Raw genomic sequence first — 21,980 nt, forward strand, 5'->3', positions numbered from 1 at the left:
GAATTGTGATGCTGTGAGTACACCACTACTGTCCATGGCAAAAATAAGCATAGTGGTGGAAGGTGAAAACCATATGGACAAAAGGTTATTACTGATACATTAATCCTGTTCTGGTACAACCGCTTAAAGACTTTGTCAGAGTGATAGCATACAAAATGTTTCAGCGTCCTGCAAATCTGGGTGAAGCTTTGTGTTCTGCCACGGGAGGGCAGCAGCTGCCAGCGTGACAGTAGTCAAAAGTTTGCACGTTCCTTTAGAGCATCTACCCATTTTACCACTTGTCTTTTTCACCATGGTAAGAGAAGCACAGAAGAGCAACAGGTTATCTAGCAGTCACTAACGTGTTGTGTTAGCTTAGCAAGGGTATAATCATGAGGAGCCAGCAAGGCCATGTTAAATAGTCACACCAGCATGCAGGCAACACAGCAGAAACACTGACAGCACCACATCAATGCTTGTTGACTTATAAGCTATCTGCAAAGGAATTGGAGAATTCTATGGGTTTTGTGGTATGCTAACCCTGCCCGGGCTACTTTACATGCTGTTCAGGTTTAGGGACACTAATATATTGTGGCCACAGTAAAAGCTTCAAGATACATTGCACGCTTCCCTAATGAAGAACCTTGTTCTGTAGCCAGGCCTGGATTAAAGAGATGAGAATGCAAATAAACAATTTGGAGGAGTGGAGAGAGTAAGCCACTATGAAGACAAGCCTGCCTTTTATGTTGTTGCTTGCATTACTCACACTGCATTTTCAATTTTAAGTACAACGTTCTAGTTAGGACTTGCAAATAAATATGCAAGTTGTATTACTAATGAAAAGTTCAAAACCAAGAATGCTATTTATAGAAGCACAGGTTGAAGTGTAAAAGCTCTCAGCCTGCCTAACCAGCTGGATGCGAGGGGTGTTTCCAAAGCGAAGGGGCAGCTAGGGCTAGCTGCCTGTTCCTTCCTTGATCAGGCTTCTGGAAACACTTAAATTGCCAGTGTCTTGTATCAACTGCTACGTAGGAATTGGACAAAGCCCTAGGAAAGGTGAAATTCAGACTGTTACTGAGGCCAATTTAAGACTTCTTCCTGTCCTGTTAAGCCTACACGCAAAAATCTCAATAGTAGATGGACAATAGAATACTAAAAAAAAAAAGTCAGACTGCATGTAATAAAACAATACATCCAGACGTATTTAATGCAAGAAGGTTAGTTTTCAATGGCACTCATAAATAAGAGACTTTGTTCAGACCAAATGCTTTACAAGTAAAGCTATCAGTTATGCTACATTAGCAGGTACTTTGAGGAGAAGACAGCTGCAGGGGATAATTTATGTTGTATCAGGACTTGAATGACCAAACTCGGGAGAGAGTTGAAGCGTTAAGAACTCCATTGTCAGGTGTCAAGATAACTTCTAGTGCTATGGCTGGTCTATAAGGTAGGTTGCTTTGCTCTGTTAATACCCCTCAGTTTCCTCCTCTAAGTTTTCATCGTGAAACAGCTGGGGGAGAAGGAGGAGGAACAGGAATCGTACTTGGTACAGCACACAGATCACCTGGCCAGGCAAGAGGGAGCTCTTCCCCACTCTGGCAGCTGCAAACAGTCCTCGCTCTTCATTACAGGTTTAACTCTTACACTTTTGTAAGTTCTTTGGCTGTCAACAGCTCTGACAGTGATTTCTTTGTAACATGAACAGTTCCCAGTGGCTTTGGCATGTCTAGTTGTTACTGAAATTCTAGTATTTTCCTAATGCATTCAAAAGCAGCAGGGATAGCCCAAAGTGTCTAAATAGAATAGTTTCGCTGCTTCAAACATTCTGGTTAACCAGTTTTACAACTGTGAACAGTCCTACCTGATTTCATTACAGCTTAGTCTACCATGCATTCCCAGAATGGGTGTTCTTTGAATGAATAATGGCTATTACATAAAACTGGACTTACATTCTCAGGCTTCTACTATTTAATATAAACAAATATACAGCTACCAGAAACAAGACATTCCACACTATATAACACCGTATGTATTACAACTACTTATGAATTGCATGTGTGGGTGAAATAGTAAACACGAAATTCAAAGTAAGTGCCAACATTGGAGTTTCACATTTTGCTCTGGAAAAAAAAAAAAAAAGAAAAAAAAGAGAAAAACTTTTGCTGGGGCTATGTTCAGATTTAGGAAAGTTTATAAGAGGAGGAAGATTGTCCAGAGACTGTGCTTGTGTGAATTTAATATAGGCCAAAGTCTCCCAACAACTGTTTACATTTAAACTAATTTTAGGAATTAATTTTGCAGTTGTAACTGCTCATTGTGCAAAAATCTAGATCAGGTTGCAGTATTATCAGTGAAGCTTTGTTTTAGGTGAAAGTGGTGAAATTCCATTGGATACTAAAACACAGCCCTGAAGCTATGCAAACATGATCACGGCTTTACCTCCATAGATAAATAAGAATTCTCAAGATGCTCTTCATGGGAAACTTCCTCACCAGGAGAGGGGGAGGAGGGCAAATGGCTATTCTGCATGACACTGGTACACTTAAACACCCAGACAGTTACTCCATAGTTCCTTTTCTTCATAAATGAACATCCAGTTATTTAAAATGTGTTATTTCAGTACCAGCTGGAGTGAACACGTCTGGAAATACTCCTAGTCACTGTGACTTACTGGCATAACAACATCCTATGAATTAGCTATTAGACTGATTATGGTATTTGTGTTCTCATTTTATTCACAGCAAAGTAAAGTTCAGAATACTTTGAAGCCCCTGCAATATTTGAAACAGCTGTGAAATTATTAGGTAGAGTTGGGAATAACATAAAACAAATGTCAACAACGTGACATTAATGAAGATAACTGTTTTGAAAATTGCACTGAGGGAAAATATATCACTGAGTTTTGAGTCAAACTGTAGAGCAAAATCTGCTTGCAACACAATGCAAGATAAGTTTGAGTGGAACTAATGATACTGTATAATATTGAGAATAGAAAGTGCTTTCAATAAAAGTAGACTAATGTCTCAAAGTGCTTTTAGTTTGTCAGTGATTAGAAAATACTCTCTACAAGTTTTTTACATCTATCTTACAGTGATTTTCAGCAAGTTTACCTATGAGGAAGATTGTGTTTGTTCCTAAGTTCCGGAGGTTAGCTATTCAAAACTTGGTCAGTTACAGTGAGAGCGCATTGCTCTCTAAAGCGTAAGATACCCTCTTTCAGACTATTCTATCCCATGGCACAACATGGCCATCGCTAGCTCCTTCAGACAGATCCGCACTGGCAGAAGCAGAGACAGGCTTGCAGGCACACTCAACACCCAGACAAGTGTTCACAATGTGCTAATGGAAATAGCTGGAGACAGGTCCCTCAGGTATGTCACTGGAGACATTTCACACCCAGGAGTGTCAAATACTTCACAACTACCAAAATTTAGCTTATCAGTCCCCTAAATCAAACAAAGCCAAGCCTCAGTTTATAAGAACTAAGTGGCTTAGCTATTAGAGGTGGGGTTTACAGTGGGTATTAGGAGGCAAAATAATCCTGGAAGAAAGCCTCATCAGTACCATTCTGTTGAGTCACTAATACCTACCACCTCTGACAAAGGAAAAGAAGAATTGCTGAATGTCTTGTATTGCCAGAGTGCTTTACAGTCATCCAGTCTGGCCTCTCAGCCTTCCACGATGACTAATTAGCAACAGAAACACTTGCAGTGACCAAAAGGAACAGGAAAGCAAGGCCCCACACTCCCAAAGCTGCTGACCCCTGTGGTCACACCCAGGGGAAGGGGGCTCAGACCTTTGTGGAGCTGCTGACCCCAGCTCCTGGGGATAGGCACAGAGAGCCACGAGCTGTTTTTAAGGCACCAAGCTGTTTTTAAGGCATCGGCATAATTGATTTGCTTAAGGCTATTGAGGGAGGTGGTGATCTAGTCATCCTAAACTATTTCTATCCAATTGACCTCACATTCTTATTTTAATTCCCCTAGATTTAGATATACACCAGCTTGCTTCCATTAGGTATATCTCCCAGTTGTTTTCTCCCCACTCCCGAGCATGTTGCATTTAAACCAATTAAAAAAAACAAAACTGAAAACAGTCTCTCCAGTGGTGATGCTCTTTAAAGAGAACTAAGGCTCTTTATGCTCTTTCACTTTCTTAGAAGACCTATCAAGCTGCAATTTTGAAAATAATACTGGGGGAGTGGGAAGAGAAGGAAAAACACGTTTGCTCACGAACAGCAGCCGGTCCTCTGTAGTAACTACTCTCCATGACAGTCTTTTGAGAAGAGTTCAAGTCCAAGATTTTCTCTCCGCCTTCACCCTCAGTAGTTTCAAGCAGTGCATTTGCTGGCTGGGTTGGGACTGTTTCTGGTGCCCAGGGAGAAGGTGAGCCACTGAGGCACCTCTTCATCTCTTCCCAGCTGAAGGACGAAGGCGGCAGAGCAGCCCCACGGACAAGCCTATCGGTGACCACTCTGGTAGGCGTAGGAGATAGGCTGCCGTGTCCCGGGTCTGACCGTGAAGGTGTTGGTGGGTCCGCTGTACTGTGAGCTGCCGTGGGCAGGTCTGGAGGGAAGACAACAGGGAAAGTCACTGAAAGCCAAGGAAATCTTTATTTCAAATAGCAGTGCGTTTCTATCAGAGCAGGAAAACTTTCATTCTCCCCTGCAAGGAGCCTCCCAGTAGCCCCTCACCCACATCTGTGTTTGTAGGGACAAGTGTGGCAGTGAGGTGCTGGCCCCAGCTTGTGATCAGCATGGCCACCGTGCTGCCATTACATCCCCACCACAGAGCTGGTGGAGCAAGAGCCACTTTCAAAGCTCTTTTCTCCACTGCTTGTGGTGGATGACCCAAGGTGGTGCTTTCATGCCAATTTCTCTAGGGTCTTTATAACAGCCCCGGAGCAAGACCAAAGCCGTCCTTTGGTCCTGGTCCAGGGCTGTTACAACGACCCATGCTGCCCAGCCACACCATGCAAGTCCTCCAAGCACCAACAGGAGGTCAGCTCAGGGAAGTACGTACCTGCCGGCTGCCGAGAAATCCCCATTCTGCGCCTTGTACTTGGCGTCAGCACTGCTGTACGGCCCGGCTTTCCCAGCCGAATCGATGGATGTCCGCCTGCCCTGTGTGCTGGCGGGGCCATTCCGGTGGGCAGAGCCCAGGCGGCGAGCCCCCTCCCCAGCCGAGGAGCTGTATGCCCCAGGGCCATAGGATGAGAGCGCGCCCGCACCCCGGGCAGCTGCTCTGGGGTAGGAGCGTTCAGGCTCAGAGACGTAGAGCCGCTTTTTGATGAGCGGGCGGCTGTTTGGACCACGGCCGAAGTAACCAGCGGAGCCACTGTAATCTGGATAGTGGGGTGTCAGGTCGCTGTTCCTCCTGCTCTGCTCCAAGGGCTCCTGTCTGTTCCCGTAGTTGTAGCCACGGCCGTAGCCGGGCCACCTGAAGTACCGTGGTGCCTCCGAGGTCCGGCTGCAGTCGGGGAAGCTGGGGCACTTGCGGTTCCCCTCCTGGCTCTGGGGGATCCTGTCAGCCTCATCTGCCTCGTTGCTGAACTCAGGGGGTGGCGGGATGATGGCGTAGTCCAGCGTCATCTCCCCGTTCTTCTCCTCCTCCTCGTCCTCCCTGGGCATGGCAGAGCTGGGGGGCTCGGGGCGTTTCGGCTGACCCGACTCCAGGAGGCCCCGCAGCAGGCTGGAGGCAGTGGCCCGCTGGTGCCCGGGGGGCTGCCCCTCACCCACCACCCGTCCCTGCTCCGAGGAGCTGGAGAAGGATGGCAGCTTGCTCTGTCCTGTCCCTGACAGAGGCCGGGGCACCACGGTGAACGAGTATGGCCTGGACTCGTGGCGGTAGAAGCTGGTGGTGGAGGTGGTGTCCGACGCGGCACTGCTGAGTTTGGGGGGTGGCTTTGCCCGCGGTGGGCCCCCCACCTCGCTGCCCAGCCGGCCCCGCTGTGCACGCTGCCGGGCCGCCAGCAGCAGCGCCATGGGGGAGCCCCGCTCCACACGCTCACCCGTCACAGGGTGGATCAGCACCTCCTCCTCCCCTGGGCCCGAGGCTCCCGGGGGGCTGCCGGATGAGTTTGTGGGGCAGGGAGGCTCAGCCGAGCCAGCCCCGGCCCGGTGCACTTTGTACTGGAAGATGGCAGCACCAGGCTGTGGTGCAGGGGAAATGGGGGGCGATGGGGCAGCGGGAGCGGGGGGCTCCTCCTCTGGCTTCTGAGGTGGGCCTGGGGCACTCACACTGCTGTCAGGGGACTGGGGAGCAGTGGTTGAGCTCTCCATGGCTTTGTTAGCAGCAGGGGTGACAGGAACGGGATGTTCCTCCTGCCTTGTCGTCTCCTCTGCAGCAGCAGCAGCCACCACTGGGGCTGGGAGCAGGCTCGGGGCTGGTTTTGGCAGCACTGCATCACCCGGGTCAGGGGGGCTCGGCCGCAAACGTGGGGTGCTGCTGCCATCCTCGGGGCCCTGCTTCTGGCCAGTGAGCCCCAGGGCAGGCTTTCTTTCTTTCTTCAGGGAGAACACCGCTTCCAGCTCGTTCCTGATTTTCATCACGCTGCGGGTCTGCACGGCCGGGTTGCTCTCGGGAGCTGGTTGTGCCTCACTGGGGGGGCTGCCCATGGCACTGGGGGGGCTGCCCATGGCACTGGGGGGGCTGCCCATGGCACTGGGGGGGCTGCCCATGGCACTGGGGGGGCTGCCGGGCCCCTCCTTCCTCTCAGTCTCCCCTCCAGTGGGTAATGGCGAAGCCTTCCTGGGAGGCCCGGTGAGCTGGGGCCCGCTGGGGCCAGGCACATGGTTGCCAGCATGGTTGGTGCTGCTGTCTGCGGGCCGGGGAGCTGCTGGCACCTCCGGCTGCCTCTCCTCCCTCCTGGGGGAGTGCAGCAGGGCTGAGAGCTCATGCTGCAGCCTGCTCAGGTTGCCGGCATCCTTCCAGCTATCCTCAGAGGTCGGGTAATCCGGAGGAGGCAGCTCCAGGTCATTTGCAGTGAGAACTTCGGGTTTCAGACGAGAGTCTTTGTTGGTAGTTTTTGGCTGGGGACTCTTCTCTGACTCTGAGCTGGGCAGCGGGGAACGGCCAACGATCCCTGGACCTGGCTTGGGGCTCAGTGGTGGAGGGGCCAGCACGGCCAGCTTGGTGATGGGCTGTCTCAGCGGGGGATTTCTTTCCTTGGCTTCTCCCGTGTGAGCCTTGGCCGCAGGTCTTATGGTGAAGCATGGCGGGAGGGGAGGCCGGGCATGGGGCTGCCTGGTGAAGGGCTCCTGACGGGCGGGCTGATTCTCCTGCACGGGGATGGAGGAGGACCGGGCCGGGGCTGGAGGGGGAACCTTGAAGGACCTGGGGAAGGTGAGATGGGGCTCAGGGCACTGCTTGGGGGGCTGCAGGCTCTCCGTCGGGCCGGGGGCAGCTGGCACCTGCGCCTCACTGGTTTGGAGTGGTCCCTCAGCGTCCGCCTGCCTCGTGTTCAGCACAGTCTCAGACTTCCACTTGGAGATGCCGTTGGTGAAGGGCACAGGGGCCTTGGAGAGCGGTGGGGCTGGCGGGATGAAGTCCGGAGGGGCCAGCGTGCCAGGGGAGGACAGGGTGGAGGCTGGGGGTGGTGGAGGTGCCATGGCAGGAGGTGGCGGCACTGTCTCAGGTGGTGGCAGTGGTGGTGAAGGCGGCCGCATTTCAGGCGGCTGTAGGGCTGGTGAGGCTGGAGGCGGTGGCGCGGGGGCCCATGCTGTTGGAGGGGGTGGTGGGGGTACTGATGGTGGCGGAGGGATGTCTTCATCCAGCTCATCCCCGTCAAGAGCCTGCGGGCGCAGGTCCCCCACTGAACTGTACATTCGGTAGTTCCCATTGATCTGGGAGCCAGGGCCTGCAAGGAAGAGCAAAAGCATGGTGGCATGAACACCTTCTCTGCCAGCACTGTGAAGTCCAGAATCGCCTCTGGCCAGCCATCCTCCTAGGAAGCCGGTTTATTTTGCTCAACAGCTGTCTAAAGCTTGCTCAACTGTAACAGCCACTATGCCTCACCCCTTAGAAATGAATTCATTTTCAAGAACTTCAAAAAGTTATTAATAGCAGGCTTGATTTTAGCATTAAAAATCTCATGACCAGACTGTCTGCTCCAGAGAGTGGTACATGCACGCTTCCTTCACAGGATCCCCCGAGCCCAAGGGCAGGGCATTGCTGAACATGTCTTCACTTAACAGAGAAAATCCCTTACCAAGAGCTGCTTTTTCTTCAAAGTCTTCTGGCACTGACGGCGTTGGCACAGCCACCCCATGGGATTCCTGGGCATTCTGCAATAGTTGAGAAAACAGAGCTGTTAGTTTTATGCCCAGGGTATTAGAACAAAGGGCAGTAGGCTGCATAGCTGGTAATTCATCTAAGCAAACAGGAGCCTGATGGGATGCAGTGCCATTTCCTAGACACGGAGGTACTGCAATAGCTGCTGTTGACACCATTTAAGGGGACAAGGAAAGCGATCAAGGTTGCACAAGCCACAGAGACACAATTCCCCACGCTAGTCAGGTACAGACAGGCTGTATAGGAGGACGGCTGTTTCACATCCAAGCTTAGAGCTCCACAGAGTGGGATCAGCAGGATTAGTTTCTCACCATTCACAGACCAAGCCAATTTTAATAGCTCCCACTGGTTTTGTGGGTATTACTCTCCAGCAGGCACTGACAGCCTCTGCCACAGTCACGTACACACCGCAGTCACTGAAGTTGCAGAAAGGCTTCCAGGTTTTTGGGAAACTCTGGCACCAGCATATCTGAACAGTCTGGGGAAAACTGCTACTTGTGTGGTTTGTTTCACTCTCAATTACTCCCTTAGCATTCAGGCTGAAAATTCAGCAGTGCATTTAGCTGGTATAGGACCATGCAATTTAGCAGCCTACACATTTGTGAGGGTGCTTACAGCTAGGGCAGTTCAGATAATTATAACCACCCACTGTGAGATATTCAAGGCATGTTGACTCACCTAGAGTGCTGACCAGGGCTCCTGCCTCATACACCTGCCAAAAGCAGAAAGCCTCTCCTCTTTCCTCCAGTGACTCACTGCTGAGATTGCTCTGCAGAGGGATTGGAGTTGCTCACGAAACGTACACTAACGCACCCACGTCCAAAACACAAACTGATGCTGAATCAGGCTGTCAGCACAGACGTAAGTGACCGAAGCAGTTGACTGGGCTTTCACATACCAGCGTTGGGAGAGACCATAGTGAGGAAATATCAGGAGCTCCCAGGCCCCTGGGCAGCAGTCAGGGACACACCGTTCAGCGTTGGCTCCGTCCTCGCAGGGCCAGCCCTGTTGCACTGCTCCTCACCCCAGGCAGCTGTTTGCATTAGCTGTTAACAGCCCATTGAGCAAAGGAAACATCCTACAGTCAGTCTGCACCACGTCTGTGCACTGGTTTTCTGTACACAAAAGCCTAGATAATAATCAAGCCGGTGCCCTTTGCCTTTCACTGGTATTAGCACTATTTTTACAGGAGATTGCTGTAGGATTCCAAAGTCTCCTTGATCAAAGGTTAAGCTCGGTGTATCCAGCTAGCAGGCTGCAGGCAGCACGTTAATATTACACACTGCAGTGGGTGTAAGAAGTTCAGGAACGTGAGAGCTGCTGGGGCAGGGCTGACTTTAGCAGCGGCAGCAGCCAGAACTCCTTCAGAAGGGCCCTGGGACCCCCCTACCCACTAACATACAGCAAAATAAGAAGAAAATACGCATGCTTTGGTTGCAAAGCCTAGCACCCTGCAGGTTACCAAAGATCCTCTATAACCACAAGTGAGTGAGCCAGTTATAGATCAGCCTGGAGAGAGTGAATGGGAACGCACAGCTCACGGGATTGCACAACTGATCAGGCAGATTCATGTTGGTGGAGAAGCCAAGGTCTGCTAAAGCATAAGGACGGGTCTGTTAGTTAGTAGCAAAATAAACGAGGTGAGCCTTACAACCTCATCTAAGACCTCCTTACTGTTCCTAACATACAGGACGATGCAGGGGAGAGATCCTTGGGCCCAGCTGAAAGCCAGAGGGAAGGCAAAGGGTAACAGAGGCACTTCAAGATCTGAGAATGAAATTTTCCAGTGCAATGAGATACCAAAGGCCACACAGAAAAACCCCAGCAGTTTCCATTTGCTGTGAAAATTCATTGCTGCCAGTCTTCCGAGCACACTGAGGATACCTGCTCATTTACAGAGAAACAAAAACGTCTGAGCACTCATTTGACCTGAATTAAAATCAATGTATGCATCATACATTTGGATAGGAGTAGAAAGGGAAGAGCAGACAGAAGAGATCTATGCAAAATTGGAGGAAACAAAGTCCACACGTCATAGATGAGTAGTTTTGGACATGTCATTTCATGAGGTCCTAAAAACTGGGCGAGCCTGTTTCACACTAAAAATTTTTGTTGCAGTTGCTAATGCTCAGCATCTCCAAAAACACCCATCTTCATGTCATAAGCTGGCTTCTAAAATGGAAAGCATCTCCAGTACGCTGCCAGTCTTGAGAGATGACCAGAAAGATTATTTTCCTCTTGTATGTTTGCTAGGGGTGCGACCAGCTCAGCAAAGCTCCAGCTGATTCAGAGCAGGCTGCTGCCTCTGGTGGGTGGTGCAGCAGGAACCTGCATTTCCAGTTCGTGGTGCTCAAATCAGATTTGTGTGTGCTGAGGATCCCGCTGGGGGTGAGCTTTCACTGGGATGACCAGGAATCTCTGAAACAGATGCCCTCAGTGAAAGAGATCCCTTGCCCTCAGTGAAAGAGTTTGCCTGTCCTTACCACCCGCAGCTCTCCCAATCCTTCCCATGGACTTCCCCTGGAAGCCCATGCTTCCCATACATTAAATGAGCTAGGGTTCGAGGTCACTCCTTCTAAAAAAAAAAAAAAGGCACCAAAATATAACTGCCTTACATCTTGGACATCTTAAGAAGGCCAAGCATTTCTCCAAATACGGACAGGTACCTCCAAACCCTTTGTTTTGAAGCAGAGCCTGGGACATTTGGTGGTTAACCAAAGGAATTTAGTCCCCTAGGCTGCCAAAGCTCTGCCCTCACCTGCAGCTCCCAGGAAGCCGCAGGGGAAGGGGAAAGGGGACGCTGTCCTGTGCCCACGGGAAGGGGACACTGTCCTGAGGGACAGCTAGTGCCTGGCAGGGTAGCTCGCTGCTGGGGGCAGGCAGCAGAAGAGCTGCCAGGTGCCCACGGATGAGGCACTGCATTGCCCTGGCTCACACCCACCATGCAGGTGCCACAGCCGCCCCTTGCCAGGGAACACGGAGGGGTTGGATGGGAAGAAGGGGTTAAGGCAGGAGAACAGCCCAGTGGCTGCACAACAGCCCAGCGCCAATATGGATGTGGCAGCAGAAGCGTCTGTGCCAAGACAAATCAGAATCAAACCTAATCAAAATAATGCAAATGTCCAACACAGACTGGTCCTTAAAAAACGTAGCTTACACCTACTGATTTCATCAGTTAAACACGGTACTCTTGGAAAAGGAGCAGGGTGAGAGGGACCCTCAGAAGGGCCATCGTGGGGAACCCCCCACGGGCCAGCTGTGCCTTTGAAGGCTGCAGGCAAACACCACTGCCAGGGTGACAGCCCTGAGTACTTATCCCATTTGTGCTGTTAGATCCAGAAACACATTCATTTCCACTAGTAAAACATTTGGAAGCTCTGAGCAGATGCCAGAGCCCAGTTGTGCTCTGCAAAACCCAGTCCCAGTACGGTCACACACTGAAGTCCGCAATACCAGGAGTTTCTCACGCACCACCCCTACTCAACTCAGCTCACACAAGATTTCTTTCACCTGCTGTTGTCTTTTGGAAGGCATCACAGAGGGCACAACCCCTTTGTGCCCATAACCTCTGTAACTTGCTAATTATGCACCCAAATTGATGTATAACCCCCACAATTGTCCTCCAAATGACACCTGCGCAACCCCACGAACTCCTAATTGTAGCTGGCTGACAGCAGACCAGCCCATTTGCTGCTGTAGGTGATGACTGCTCTAAAAGGATGAGGATGTACGAGGAAAACATCCCTTGCTCAGAGAGGATTTACTTGTCAAGACAAAGGGATTTTAAGTGTTTTACTGTCTTCAGTGACCTGTCTGTATCACTTCAGATTGAGCTGTTGCTCTCTCCAGAACACCTCCGAGCAGTCATGCACTTCCCTGTCATCTTTATGAGATAAGACCTTCAGAAAGGTGCGTTCCACAGGAGGAAAGCTTGGCAGCAGAGCATCGAAGCCAGCAGCAAGCACCTGTGGCTTTTGGAGGCAGTGGTGAAGGGGTCTCAGCTGGGTTAAAGACAGCTCCAGGTCCGGCTGCATTGGTGCTCACTGCTGTGGTCTCCATGTCCAGCTGCTGCTGGAGCACTGGTAGCTCTGCTCAGAGCTGTTTCGCCCACCCAGAGACTGGGAAAAACAACAGTCTAACAGCCACGTAAAGGTTCACGAGCATGTCCTGATAACACAGGTGTGACAGCCGCCCACAACTGCTCAGATGCAGAGAGAGAAACCTAGAAACCACGGCAGCAAACCTCCGGCCTGCTCCCACTCCCAGCCTCGCCCTCGGTGGAGCTCCGCATCGCCCGCTCGCTGCCAGCGGCCGCCTTCGCCTTCTGGCGTGCGCTCGCGGTGCTTTGATGCTCACCGTCAGAGCTCATCAGGTACGCGACTTCAACCGCTGCAAACTCAACAAGCCACGCACAAAGATGTTGTCTTGGGGTTAACTCCATCTGGCAAGTACTTGCAGATCTTTCCTCCCTGTCGGCCTTTGGAGAGCGACAGTCACAGAGGGAGCAACAAGGTCCCTGCAGAAGCCGATCTTCTTACAGAATAAGGAAAAAATGCAACCTCACCCACCCCCCAGTTTGCACGTTTGCTGAGCTTGTGATATTTGACATTCGTGCCTACTGTTTGCTATGGGACAGAGGAGACACACAAGAAGGTGTTCTGTGTGTTGGACAAGATTTCCTGTAAAGTTTAGTAATGGAGAACTTGAGGGTCCTAGAAAGGAGCATGCAGTTAGGAGTAACTGTGCCAGGGGCTTCGGTGTCCCTGCGTTCAGAGGAATTGCAACAGAGCCAGAGAGTTACTTTTCTACGTGCTTACACTCAACACTCCCTGGTCTCACACCAGGATGAAGTGTATCTGGAGCTGGTGCAGGCAATCAGCCTCTGCACAGACACCTGCTGCATCGCCTCCTCACTCCCATGCCAAAAACGTGACAGTTCTGCTATCGCTCTATCCAGCAACATGCCTGATGCAGAGAAAGACTGCCAGTAGCGCTTACAAAAACTGCAGTGCGAGCCAGTTCTATCACCTACGTGCTCAGCGATTTTTTTTAATTGAAAATACAAGTCTGATAACACTCACGTCTCTCACCCAAGTACCTTGCCTATGTCCAACACAAATCCTGAACTTGGATCACCTATTAATCCCTTGTATCCACCATCATTACAGAGTGGTTTGGCTTTTCATTTATTTTCTTCCCCCAGGTAGAGGGTGAGAGAAGCAGCCAGCCCAGCGGGCTCTGGGCACCACCAATGAGCTCTGCTGTAACCAACCTCAGCAGCAAGCCTGATACTCACGAGGGGTAAGAAAGTCAGCAGCGGCCGGACTCTCGGACGAGGCTTGAGTGTTGCTGTTCCAGAGTCGGTCATCGTCCCAAAGCGATTATCGCCATAATACACTTCGATCACATCACCTGAGAGGAAGAGAAAACTGTTAGCAGCAGCATTGCGTTCGAGGCAACAGGGAAAAACAGTGCTGGACAACATCTCATTTCAGGAAGCGCTGTGAAGGATTTGCTATTTCAGCTCCCAGGAACCAGCAAGAAACATCAGACTGAGGAATATCTGGGTGTTTGGAGGCGAGCTGAGGACGGGAGGAGGCAGGTCCAGGGGCGCAGGACCCAGCCGGGCAGCCCTGGCACCCTGTGACAGCAAGAGCCTTCCCAGAGCTCCCGATGCTGGACTTGAAAGAGCACGGGGCAGGCCAAGTCCCTCTGAAAGGCTTATTTCTTAAATAACTTAAATTTCTTAAAACTTAAATTTACCTCAGGAGAGTCAGAAGTCAGTACAAGCATTCAATTCACTCCCCACTCAGGATAGGTTTGGGGAAGGAAAACGTTTCAGGAGCAAACGGATCAGCTCTTTATAGGGTGGTGAGGCTCCAGCCCCCAGGACCGTGGCTGTCCAGAGACGACACAACAGCCTCTACGTACAGGCAGGAATTTATTTTGGCTCATTTGTCAGCGGCTGGTACTGGGGGGAGGCCGAAGCCAGGAGTGGAGCCACGGCCCACACCAAACCAGGAGCTGCTGCCTGCGGGCAGAGCAGCTGCATCAAGGCACAGAGCTAATTATGGGTTCTTCGCTCAGCCCCATCACGACAGCACGACCCTGCCACCTGCACAGCAGGGAGGGACAGCGGACGTGAGCCGGAGCCTGGCTGCCCGCTGGCAGCGGCACGGTCCCTTGGGACTCAGGTGGATGAGAACGGCTCACTGCTCCCTGTGGGACACAGTGATGGGCACAGGGGCTCCCCCAGAAAGTTTTCTTTCTGCCTCCTGTGTGTTTTGCTGCCAGCAGGACGGGTGCCGAGGGCAGTGGGAGGGAGATGCCAGACAGGGGGGTGCGGGGGACATCACATCGCCCGCAGCATCCTTCTGCACGCTGCTGGAGCGGTTCGTCTGGCCTCCGATGCAATTGGCACTGGAGGACAGATTGTGCTTGCCACAACACTCTTAGACTCCTGCCCTACGAAGAAAGGCTGTGAGTGTCCTTCCATTAAATGCCACTATGAATGGAGAAACTGTGGCAGAAAGGCTGTCGCAGAGCCCTGGCGTCACAAGCAGGGGAAGCTATCAGGTCCTCCTGGTTCCCAGCCCTATGCTTTTACCTTCAACCACACCTTTTGGGCCGGTTTATTTCTGACGGTGAATAAAGCTCATAAAATTACTTTAATTACGTTCTTTGTGTCTGATTAACAGCATGAATTAACAAGCAGAAGCACTGAAGCATATAAACCCCACCTTGGCTAGAAGGAGATACACAAATAATTCGCAGCCAAGGAGACCAAATTACAGTACAAGGGTTTGAGAAAGGAGGGGGAAAGTGTGCAAAATGGCTGTGACCAGGGAGAAAACTCAGCCGGAGCGTTCCCACCCAGCAGATTTCAATAGTTATTTCAGAGAGAGGAGGCAGCAGCAGACAGCCAACCCCTCCACTCCAAGACGCTGACTGAGAAGTAAACAGATTTTTCTCCTCCTTAAGCAATTTGGAAGCACAGTGCTCAAACTCCCGTGCCAAGGTGTGAAGCACACAAATAGTTTCTGTCAAGTCCTGTACGGACATTGAAGGCTGAGGAGCAGAAGAGAGAGGGTTGCATAAGCCCCGCGCAGGCAGAGGGGCCGGGCTGCATTTCCAAGCCTCCCAAACCTCCAGGCAGCGCTCGCCCGAGCAGAGCTGCCTGCCCTGCCAGCCTCAGTGACCGAGATGGTCCCAACAGCCGCCCGCTGCCCTGGCCCAGCAAGCGCCCCCGCTCCCCGCTGCGTGCCTGAGCCCCCCCTTGCCCAGCCTGAGCCCCCCCTGCGCTGCCAACCCTGCTCGGGCAGGGGAAGCCCCCGGCTGTCGCGGGTTGCCACGGCACTGCTGCGTCTGCTGCTCGGACTTGATAACCTTAAAGCAGGATGGAGAGAACAGGCATTGCAGACATGTAGAGGAGACCAGAAGGCATAGCGGCTTTTCTCTGTAAAACAAACTCAAACCCCTCAAACAGAGGTTATAGAGCCTCCGGGTCTTCCTCTCATCAGACTACAAGAAGCTCTCTCTAAGTCTCTGCCCTCTGTGGACCAGCAGAGATCAGGCAAGAAGCTTCCAAGGAAATGCAGCTTTACGCTTAGTTTAGTGGCAAAAGGGAAGGGCAAATGTTTATGTGCATCCCTGCAGAAGAAAAGCACTTGTACAAACACCTGAAATGAAGAACTTGACCATGCTGGGGCTGGACATGAGATACCCCAGGCTCCAGAAGGGTGAATGAATCCAGAATAGCCTTGAGACATAACACCTAGCCTAGCAAGCATGTGAGCTTTTCCTTTCTCCCATCCAGTACACCACAAGTTACCCTGGCAGACATCCAGCAGTATCCATCATCCTGCCGCTGTCCTTGCGGTCAGTCATGACTTCCTTTTTTCCCCTTATCCTAAACCTCTCTCACAAGGGCGTCTTTACAATAGGGGCATTTTCTTCACCTTAAAAAATACTAATCCGTGGTGCTTTGCTGATAGTAGTCCTACCAACAGCTTACAACCTCCCTGCCTGTAAGGGGCCCAAGTGGCAAAGGAGAAGCTGCCTGGATCCCCGAGATGCCAGCAAGTAATTATTGTTATTGTTAGTTTTGCATAACCCCTCGGGTGACCCCACATTCAGCAAATAGCCAGCAAGAAATAAGGCCAATGCAACATGAGAATTTGGATTCAGACAGCTTCATTGAGCGGAGGTAGAGTTCAGACACTTGAAATAACAAGAATTTTCTATTAAATAAGTCACTGAGTAAGTAAACTCAGTGAGAAACTGGATTAAAGATCACAAGGTCTTTGATCCTAGATTACTAAGCATCTCTAACCTGAATGCATTTAATTAAAGTAAAATGAAGTGCTTGTAGTTGTGTTTTCTTTGCTAGATAAACAGGACTTGCCTGCTGAGAGCCTGTCACCGGCAAGCCCTTGCTCCGCCAGCTTCGTTTCCTGGAAGGAGGCACAGGAAACAAACGCACCTTCCTTTGGAGGCTGTCGGAAGCGGCTGGCCCCGACTGCGCTTTCTGGTGCTTTCTGGTGTTCAGCCTGTTCTGAAGATAACTTGCGTCCTCTCGGTCATGGGAAATAAAACAAGCAATTTGCAACACACGCAGTGGAACTTCTTCCTGCTCCGCGGTTGCATCACCTGGAGTAGGTGCAGCCTGCCTGACACCGGGGTATCCACAGCTCGCAGCGAGGAGGCGGCATCAGTCACTATATTCAGGAATCTCTGAGTCAGTGACATGCAAACCTACACCCATTGCACATTGCCTAACTTCTGTTTACTTTGTATGAAAAACTAAGGTGGGGATTAGCACAGACAGTGGACTCCTTTTGGCAGCAACAATGGCACGAAACTATGTGGCAAATATTCAGAGACAGGGCCTGGGATGAGGCTTCAGTGGGTACGATAGAAGAGCCGAGGATGCCGTAAAACCTGCCCCTGGGCCCGCCGGGCTGTGGGCACGCCACTCCTCGCCACGAGCACGCACCTCAGCACACGCTGCGCTAAACGTGGTCACTCAGCCTGTGTGTGTCACACTACCCCATATAAATGGGATTAATGGCATAAACGCCAAGAGGATGTTAAGGAGTGATTCAATGGCTCTTACTTACACTTGATTTCAAAGACTCCTGGCTTTTACTTTGCAAGTTGATCCCCACAGCAGCTCCCTACACCTGAAAGGAATGCCTTTGTACTGCAATTGCAGACACGGAAATCAATCTTGTAATAAGCAGACACAGCGACTTTTTCTTCCCCCCCCTTTTTTTTTTTAAATCCAAACCACATCAGAGGGAAGCTTGAGTTCTTCTCAGGTTTACGACAGTTAGAAATCAGCAGTTTTCCTTTTGTGTGTAAGAGCTGCGTGGAACTCCCCACCGCGTTCTCACTGAATCTCAGCTCCTCCAGCTGCCCTTCGGGGTGTCACCGCCTCGCCACGGCAGCGGCACGCCGCTTCGCCCCGCGCTCGTTCCCACTTCGGAGCCTTGGAAGCGCCTGCTGGAACCTCGCAGCCACCCGACTTCGTCCACAGACGGCTATCTTTTATCTGCCTGGCTGCTTAACCTGGCTCCCTCCTACACGAGCCTGCAGGGCACAGCATTGCGCTCAAACCCACGGAGAGCGCAAATAAACCCCGACGGCGCGCCGGCCTCCGCTCCCCTCGCGTGGAGCCCGCCGAGGAGCAGAGCTCGGGAGCCGACAACGCGCTGCGGAAGGCGGGGGCTCCGCACCGCGCCCCCCGCACCTCCCCGCACCTTTCCGCACCGCACCGCTCCGCACCTCCCCGCGCCGCACCGTCGGGGCGCGGGGGCGGCCTCCAGCGGCCGTGGCGGAGCCTCCCGCAGCCTCCCCTCGCCGCCCCGAGGGACGAAGCTCGCGGGGCCGGGGCCGCCGCCGTCCCCCCGTCCCTCCCCGTCCCCCCGGAGGCTGCGGGGCGCGTTCCCACCCCCCCGGGACGCCCCTCCAGGGGCACTGACCGGTGCCGCCCGCGCTGTCCGAGGTGACCTCCTGGGTGAAGATCCAAGGCGGGTTGGTGGCGAAGAGCGAGGTGGTGGCGGCGGCGGCGCCGTGCCTCTTGCCGAAGAGGCGGCTGAAGGTGCCCTGCACGGAGTGGTGCTTCTTCATGGCGAAGGGACGGCCGCCGAGCGGCTCCGGGCCGCGCCGCCGCGAGGGAGGCAGCGGGGCGGCGGGAGCGGTGCGGAGCGGTGCGGAGCGGTGCGGAGCGGAGCGGGCCGGGCCCACCTGGCCCCACCTCCGGCCCCTCCTTCCGCCCAGGTGCCTCCGCAGCACCGGGCGCGCCCCGGGCGGCCTCCCCCGGGCGGCCTCCTGCCGGCCCGGCCCCAGCCGGAGCTTTCCTCTCGGGTATGCCGAGGGGTCCGGAGGCTCCTGGGGAGCATAACCGAGAGGGACGGGCTGGGCCTCCCTGGTGGAGGCTGCCCAAAGTCCGATGCCTCTCAAAAAATCGGGACTTTGCAAGTTGGTGGTGCGCTGAGCGCTTGCACTTGGTGCTTTCCCATCTTTCTCACGCTGCCTCTTGGATTTGTTCGGCCACCCGCTGCTGCGGTCGTGCCCCGAGGGCCGGGCTCCCCTGCCCCAAGCCTTTCCACCTGCCTGTTTGTGCAGCATCGGGACCCCAAATCCCTGTCTGGGCCTTGCAGGCGGTACAAGGAGATGATGGCCAGAGCCAGGGGCAGTAGAAGTGTGATCCCTTTGCTCTGCTGCATGCTAGAGAGCAAACGGCACCGAGCTGTTCGGAGGTGCCCCGCCAGGCAGTAAGCCCCAGGCCTCCACGCTGCGAGCCTCGTTTCCTGGTACAAGAGCCTGAAGACGGGGCCTTGACCCCAGTTCGTTTTTTTGTGTCGGGTACAAAAGGAAGTGTCACAAATTTCCTGTCACACAAATAAAAGCCGAGAGTTAATGAGTAACCTCGGTTATTAATAAATGCTGGGATTTTCGGGAGAACTTTAAACCCCCAACAGCCATCAAAACGTTAACTCTGAAGCACAGAAGCTTTAGGGTAAGGTCCTCCTGCCTTATGTTTATTTCTACCTCCGCTATATTTTGAGGGTCAAAATGATGTAGTTTCTTTTTCAGTGATAAACATTTCTCATTTAATCACGTTTTGAAATCACGCTTCTCACAATCTTTTCTAGCCACGAGGCGCCTGGGAACACCAGCAGGCGCGTACTGCTGCGGCGTTGCGAAAGGGAAACCCGATCACGTCACAGACAGGCAGCGCCCGAGTGAAGCGAATTAACGTGACGGGCAAACGGGGAAGGGAAGGGGAGCTGGAACGCCGACCACGTGGACCCTGTGGCTGCAGCTCGGGGTGATGCCACCCCGGAGGTCCTGCTGGGACCCAGCCGGACCGGCCGTGCTGGGAGCTGGGGGCAGCCCGCACCCTCCCTGCAGGTGCTGCCGCCGGGACGGCTCCGGGCCGGGAGTCGCCTGTAATTAGTGGGGCTCGCACCCTTGCTGACAGTTAGCCTAACTGCTGCTTAAGCCGAGGCAGGGAACGGAAACAACCTGCAAACATCCACGCGAGCACAGCTCCTGCACTCCCTGAGCACCACAGCGTGGCTGGGGGCCCAGCAGTCGTGTTTTAGCCAGGATCCCAGCTGAAAGCACAGCCCTGCCCGCAGATGCGGGTGGTAGTGGGATGGAGACTGTGAAACTTTCCTTCTGGGAGCGCGGTGCTGGAGAGAGCCCGGCCAGCTCTCCGCAGGAGCCCCAGACATTTAAAGCAGATTCCTTGGCACCTCTTGAAAGCAGAAACCAGATGGGATGAAGGAGCCACACAGTACCGGAAAGAGCAGTTTTATTCCACCTGCCGATGGGCAAAAAGAAAGGCTTGTATGTTTCGAGCAAAGAACACAATATCTCTGCAAGATACGCAGGGCACACGTGCTGGCTGATATTTACAATCCTTGACTGAACAAACTGAGCAGGGTATACAGAGAGACAAAGAAAGTCAAGGAAAAGGGGAAGGGGAAGAGGAACTGTTCTAAGAAGAGAAGCCAATAAAGCTGTGTGGAATGAGGAAGCCTGGGCCTCTGCACAAAGCTGTTCCACAAAATGTCGCTGCACTGCAGAGGCCTCAAAGGGGCTGTGCGGTAGTGGGAAAGGATGGTTCAGCTCCCTGGCGTCGCTACCGGGACATTCCTGCACCCCAGAGATGGGGACCATGTGAATACTAAGGTGGGAGAGCAAAAGGTGCAAGTGCTGGGGAAGTCAAATGGCAAAATTCGGGCTGAGAAAGTGCCTTGCACTGGTCTCTGGCACATCTCTGCTGCAGAGCAGAGCAGAGGAGGGGGCTCCAGAGCAGCACCTGTGAGCTCGGGGGCAGTGACCATACCTGTGCCTCACGCGGGTGGGGAGCATCACAAAACATACTCCTCACAACATGAAGGGATGGGTGTTCTGGAGTGCATTTATTATCCCAGTGAACACAAGCAGCTAAACAAGTCTGCAAGTGCTCATGCACACTCCCTTACATTTGTTCCAAGTGGAAAATTTTGCTCTTTATCCTTGGCCTCCCGTTAATAAACACAGACCATCCCCTTTGTGTGCTTCACCCTCCTGCAGAACGCCTCAACGTTCATTCCACGCTCCCTGCACACAGCTGTGCTCCTGCTCAGCCATTTCCACAGCGTTTGCCCTTTACAGCTGATTTTGTGGCACAGAAACAGCCTTGTGAGCACTGCTGTGACGTAACACACCGCAGCGTGGGGCTGTCTTTGATCCTCACACGGGCAAACACCCCGGAACAATCTGCCTTTGCATCAGCGCGTGGAGCTGCGCCCTGCAGATGCAGATCTCCCCGTGCCGCCTTCGCAGGGGTGCGAGGTGCTGGTGCAGCGAGGCTCCCCTGCCAGGCCCTGAAGCAGGGAGGGAGGAGGTGGGAGGAGGAGCCCACGCGGAGAAACAGCTCGTGTCTCTAGGGACAGCAGGTCCGTGCCACCAGGGCCATGTTTTGGTGGCAGCAGAGCACATTTCAGGACCAGCAGAGCAGTCCACGGCTGGATGGGAGCAGTGGCAGGCACCGTCCCAAATCCCATGGCCAAGCCCCCGCGATCCTCTGCTCCTCCACACCCTGCTCAGCCTGGGCACCCCTCGCCCGGGAACCACCACCCCGGTGACACCACAGTGGTCACAATGGCCCTGGTGGCCCCAGAGGCCCTCGTGGCCAGCACAGTCCTCAGCAGCTCCGCCGTCTCCAGCCTCTGTCCCAGATGTCCCCGCACACTGGGGTCCCCGCTGGGAAGACGTCCTTGCAGGTGGCAGCCCAGCTCGTGGTTTGCAGGAGGGATGCACGGTGCCCCCTTCCTGTGGGACAGGGGGCTGGGAAGCCCTTGTCCTGAGGGTGACCGGGGCAAAAGGGTCCTGAGGGGGGACGGCTGGGCTGGTGACCCCATTGCAGTGATGCCCAGGGGCTGGGGTGGCCAGGGGACTCTGCGCTGGTGGGGTGGGATTTGTCCCTGCGTGTCGAGGAGCGAGTGGTGCCAGTGGGAGCATAGCCTGGGCAGCAGGACACGGCGTCACCCCAGAGCATGGCCCCAGGAGGGTTTTGCTGGCAGGACCTGGTGGTGCCCGGGTGCTGCACTGCACTTGGACAGCTTCATCCTGCGGGCACCGAGGGCTCACAGGGAGGCACTGGCGACGAGCTCGCCACAGTCCCCATGTAGGACGGTGATGAGCTGCCGG

General features: G+C 53.3%; 1 protein-coding gene across 2 annotated transcripts; it reads right to left on the minus strand.

Annotated features, from left to right (window-relative positions):
• Positions 1-1,153: 1,153 nt before the first annotated feature.
• LOC308183409 (uncharacterized protein C6orf132) lies at positions 1,154-19,171 on the minus strand. Of its 2 annotated transcripts, XM_080569440.1 has the most exons (6): positions 18,254-19,171; positions 13,567-13,682; positions 8,188-8,263; positions 7,724-7,836; positions 5,001-7,333; positions 1,154-4,544 (listed from the first exon to the last, which is right to left on the minus strand). In XM_080569440.1, the coding sequence occupies exons 1-6, from the start codon at positions 18,900-18,902 to the stop codon at positions 4,439-4,441; spliced, it is 3,393 nt and encodes a 1,130-aa protein (XP_080425566.1). In that variant the 5' UTR covers positions 18,903-19,171; the 3' UTR covers positions 1,154-4,438. The 2 variants fall into 2 exon arrangements, with proteins under 2 accessions (XP_080425566.1, XP_080425565.1); XM_080569439.1 differs by having other exon boundaries at positions 5,001-7,836; positions 18,254-18,548.
• Between the last annotated feature and the right edge of the window lie 2,809 nt (positions 19,172-21,980).

Source organism: Anser brachyrhynchus (assembly GCF_964034855.1).
Source record: "Anser brachyrhynchus genome assembly, chromosome: 27".
In the NCBI taxonomy this organism is placed as follows: Eukaryota; Metazoa; Chordata; class Aves; order Anseriformes; family Anatidae; genus Anser; species Anser brachyrhynchus.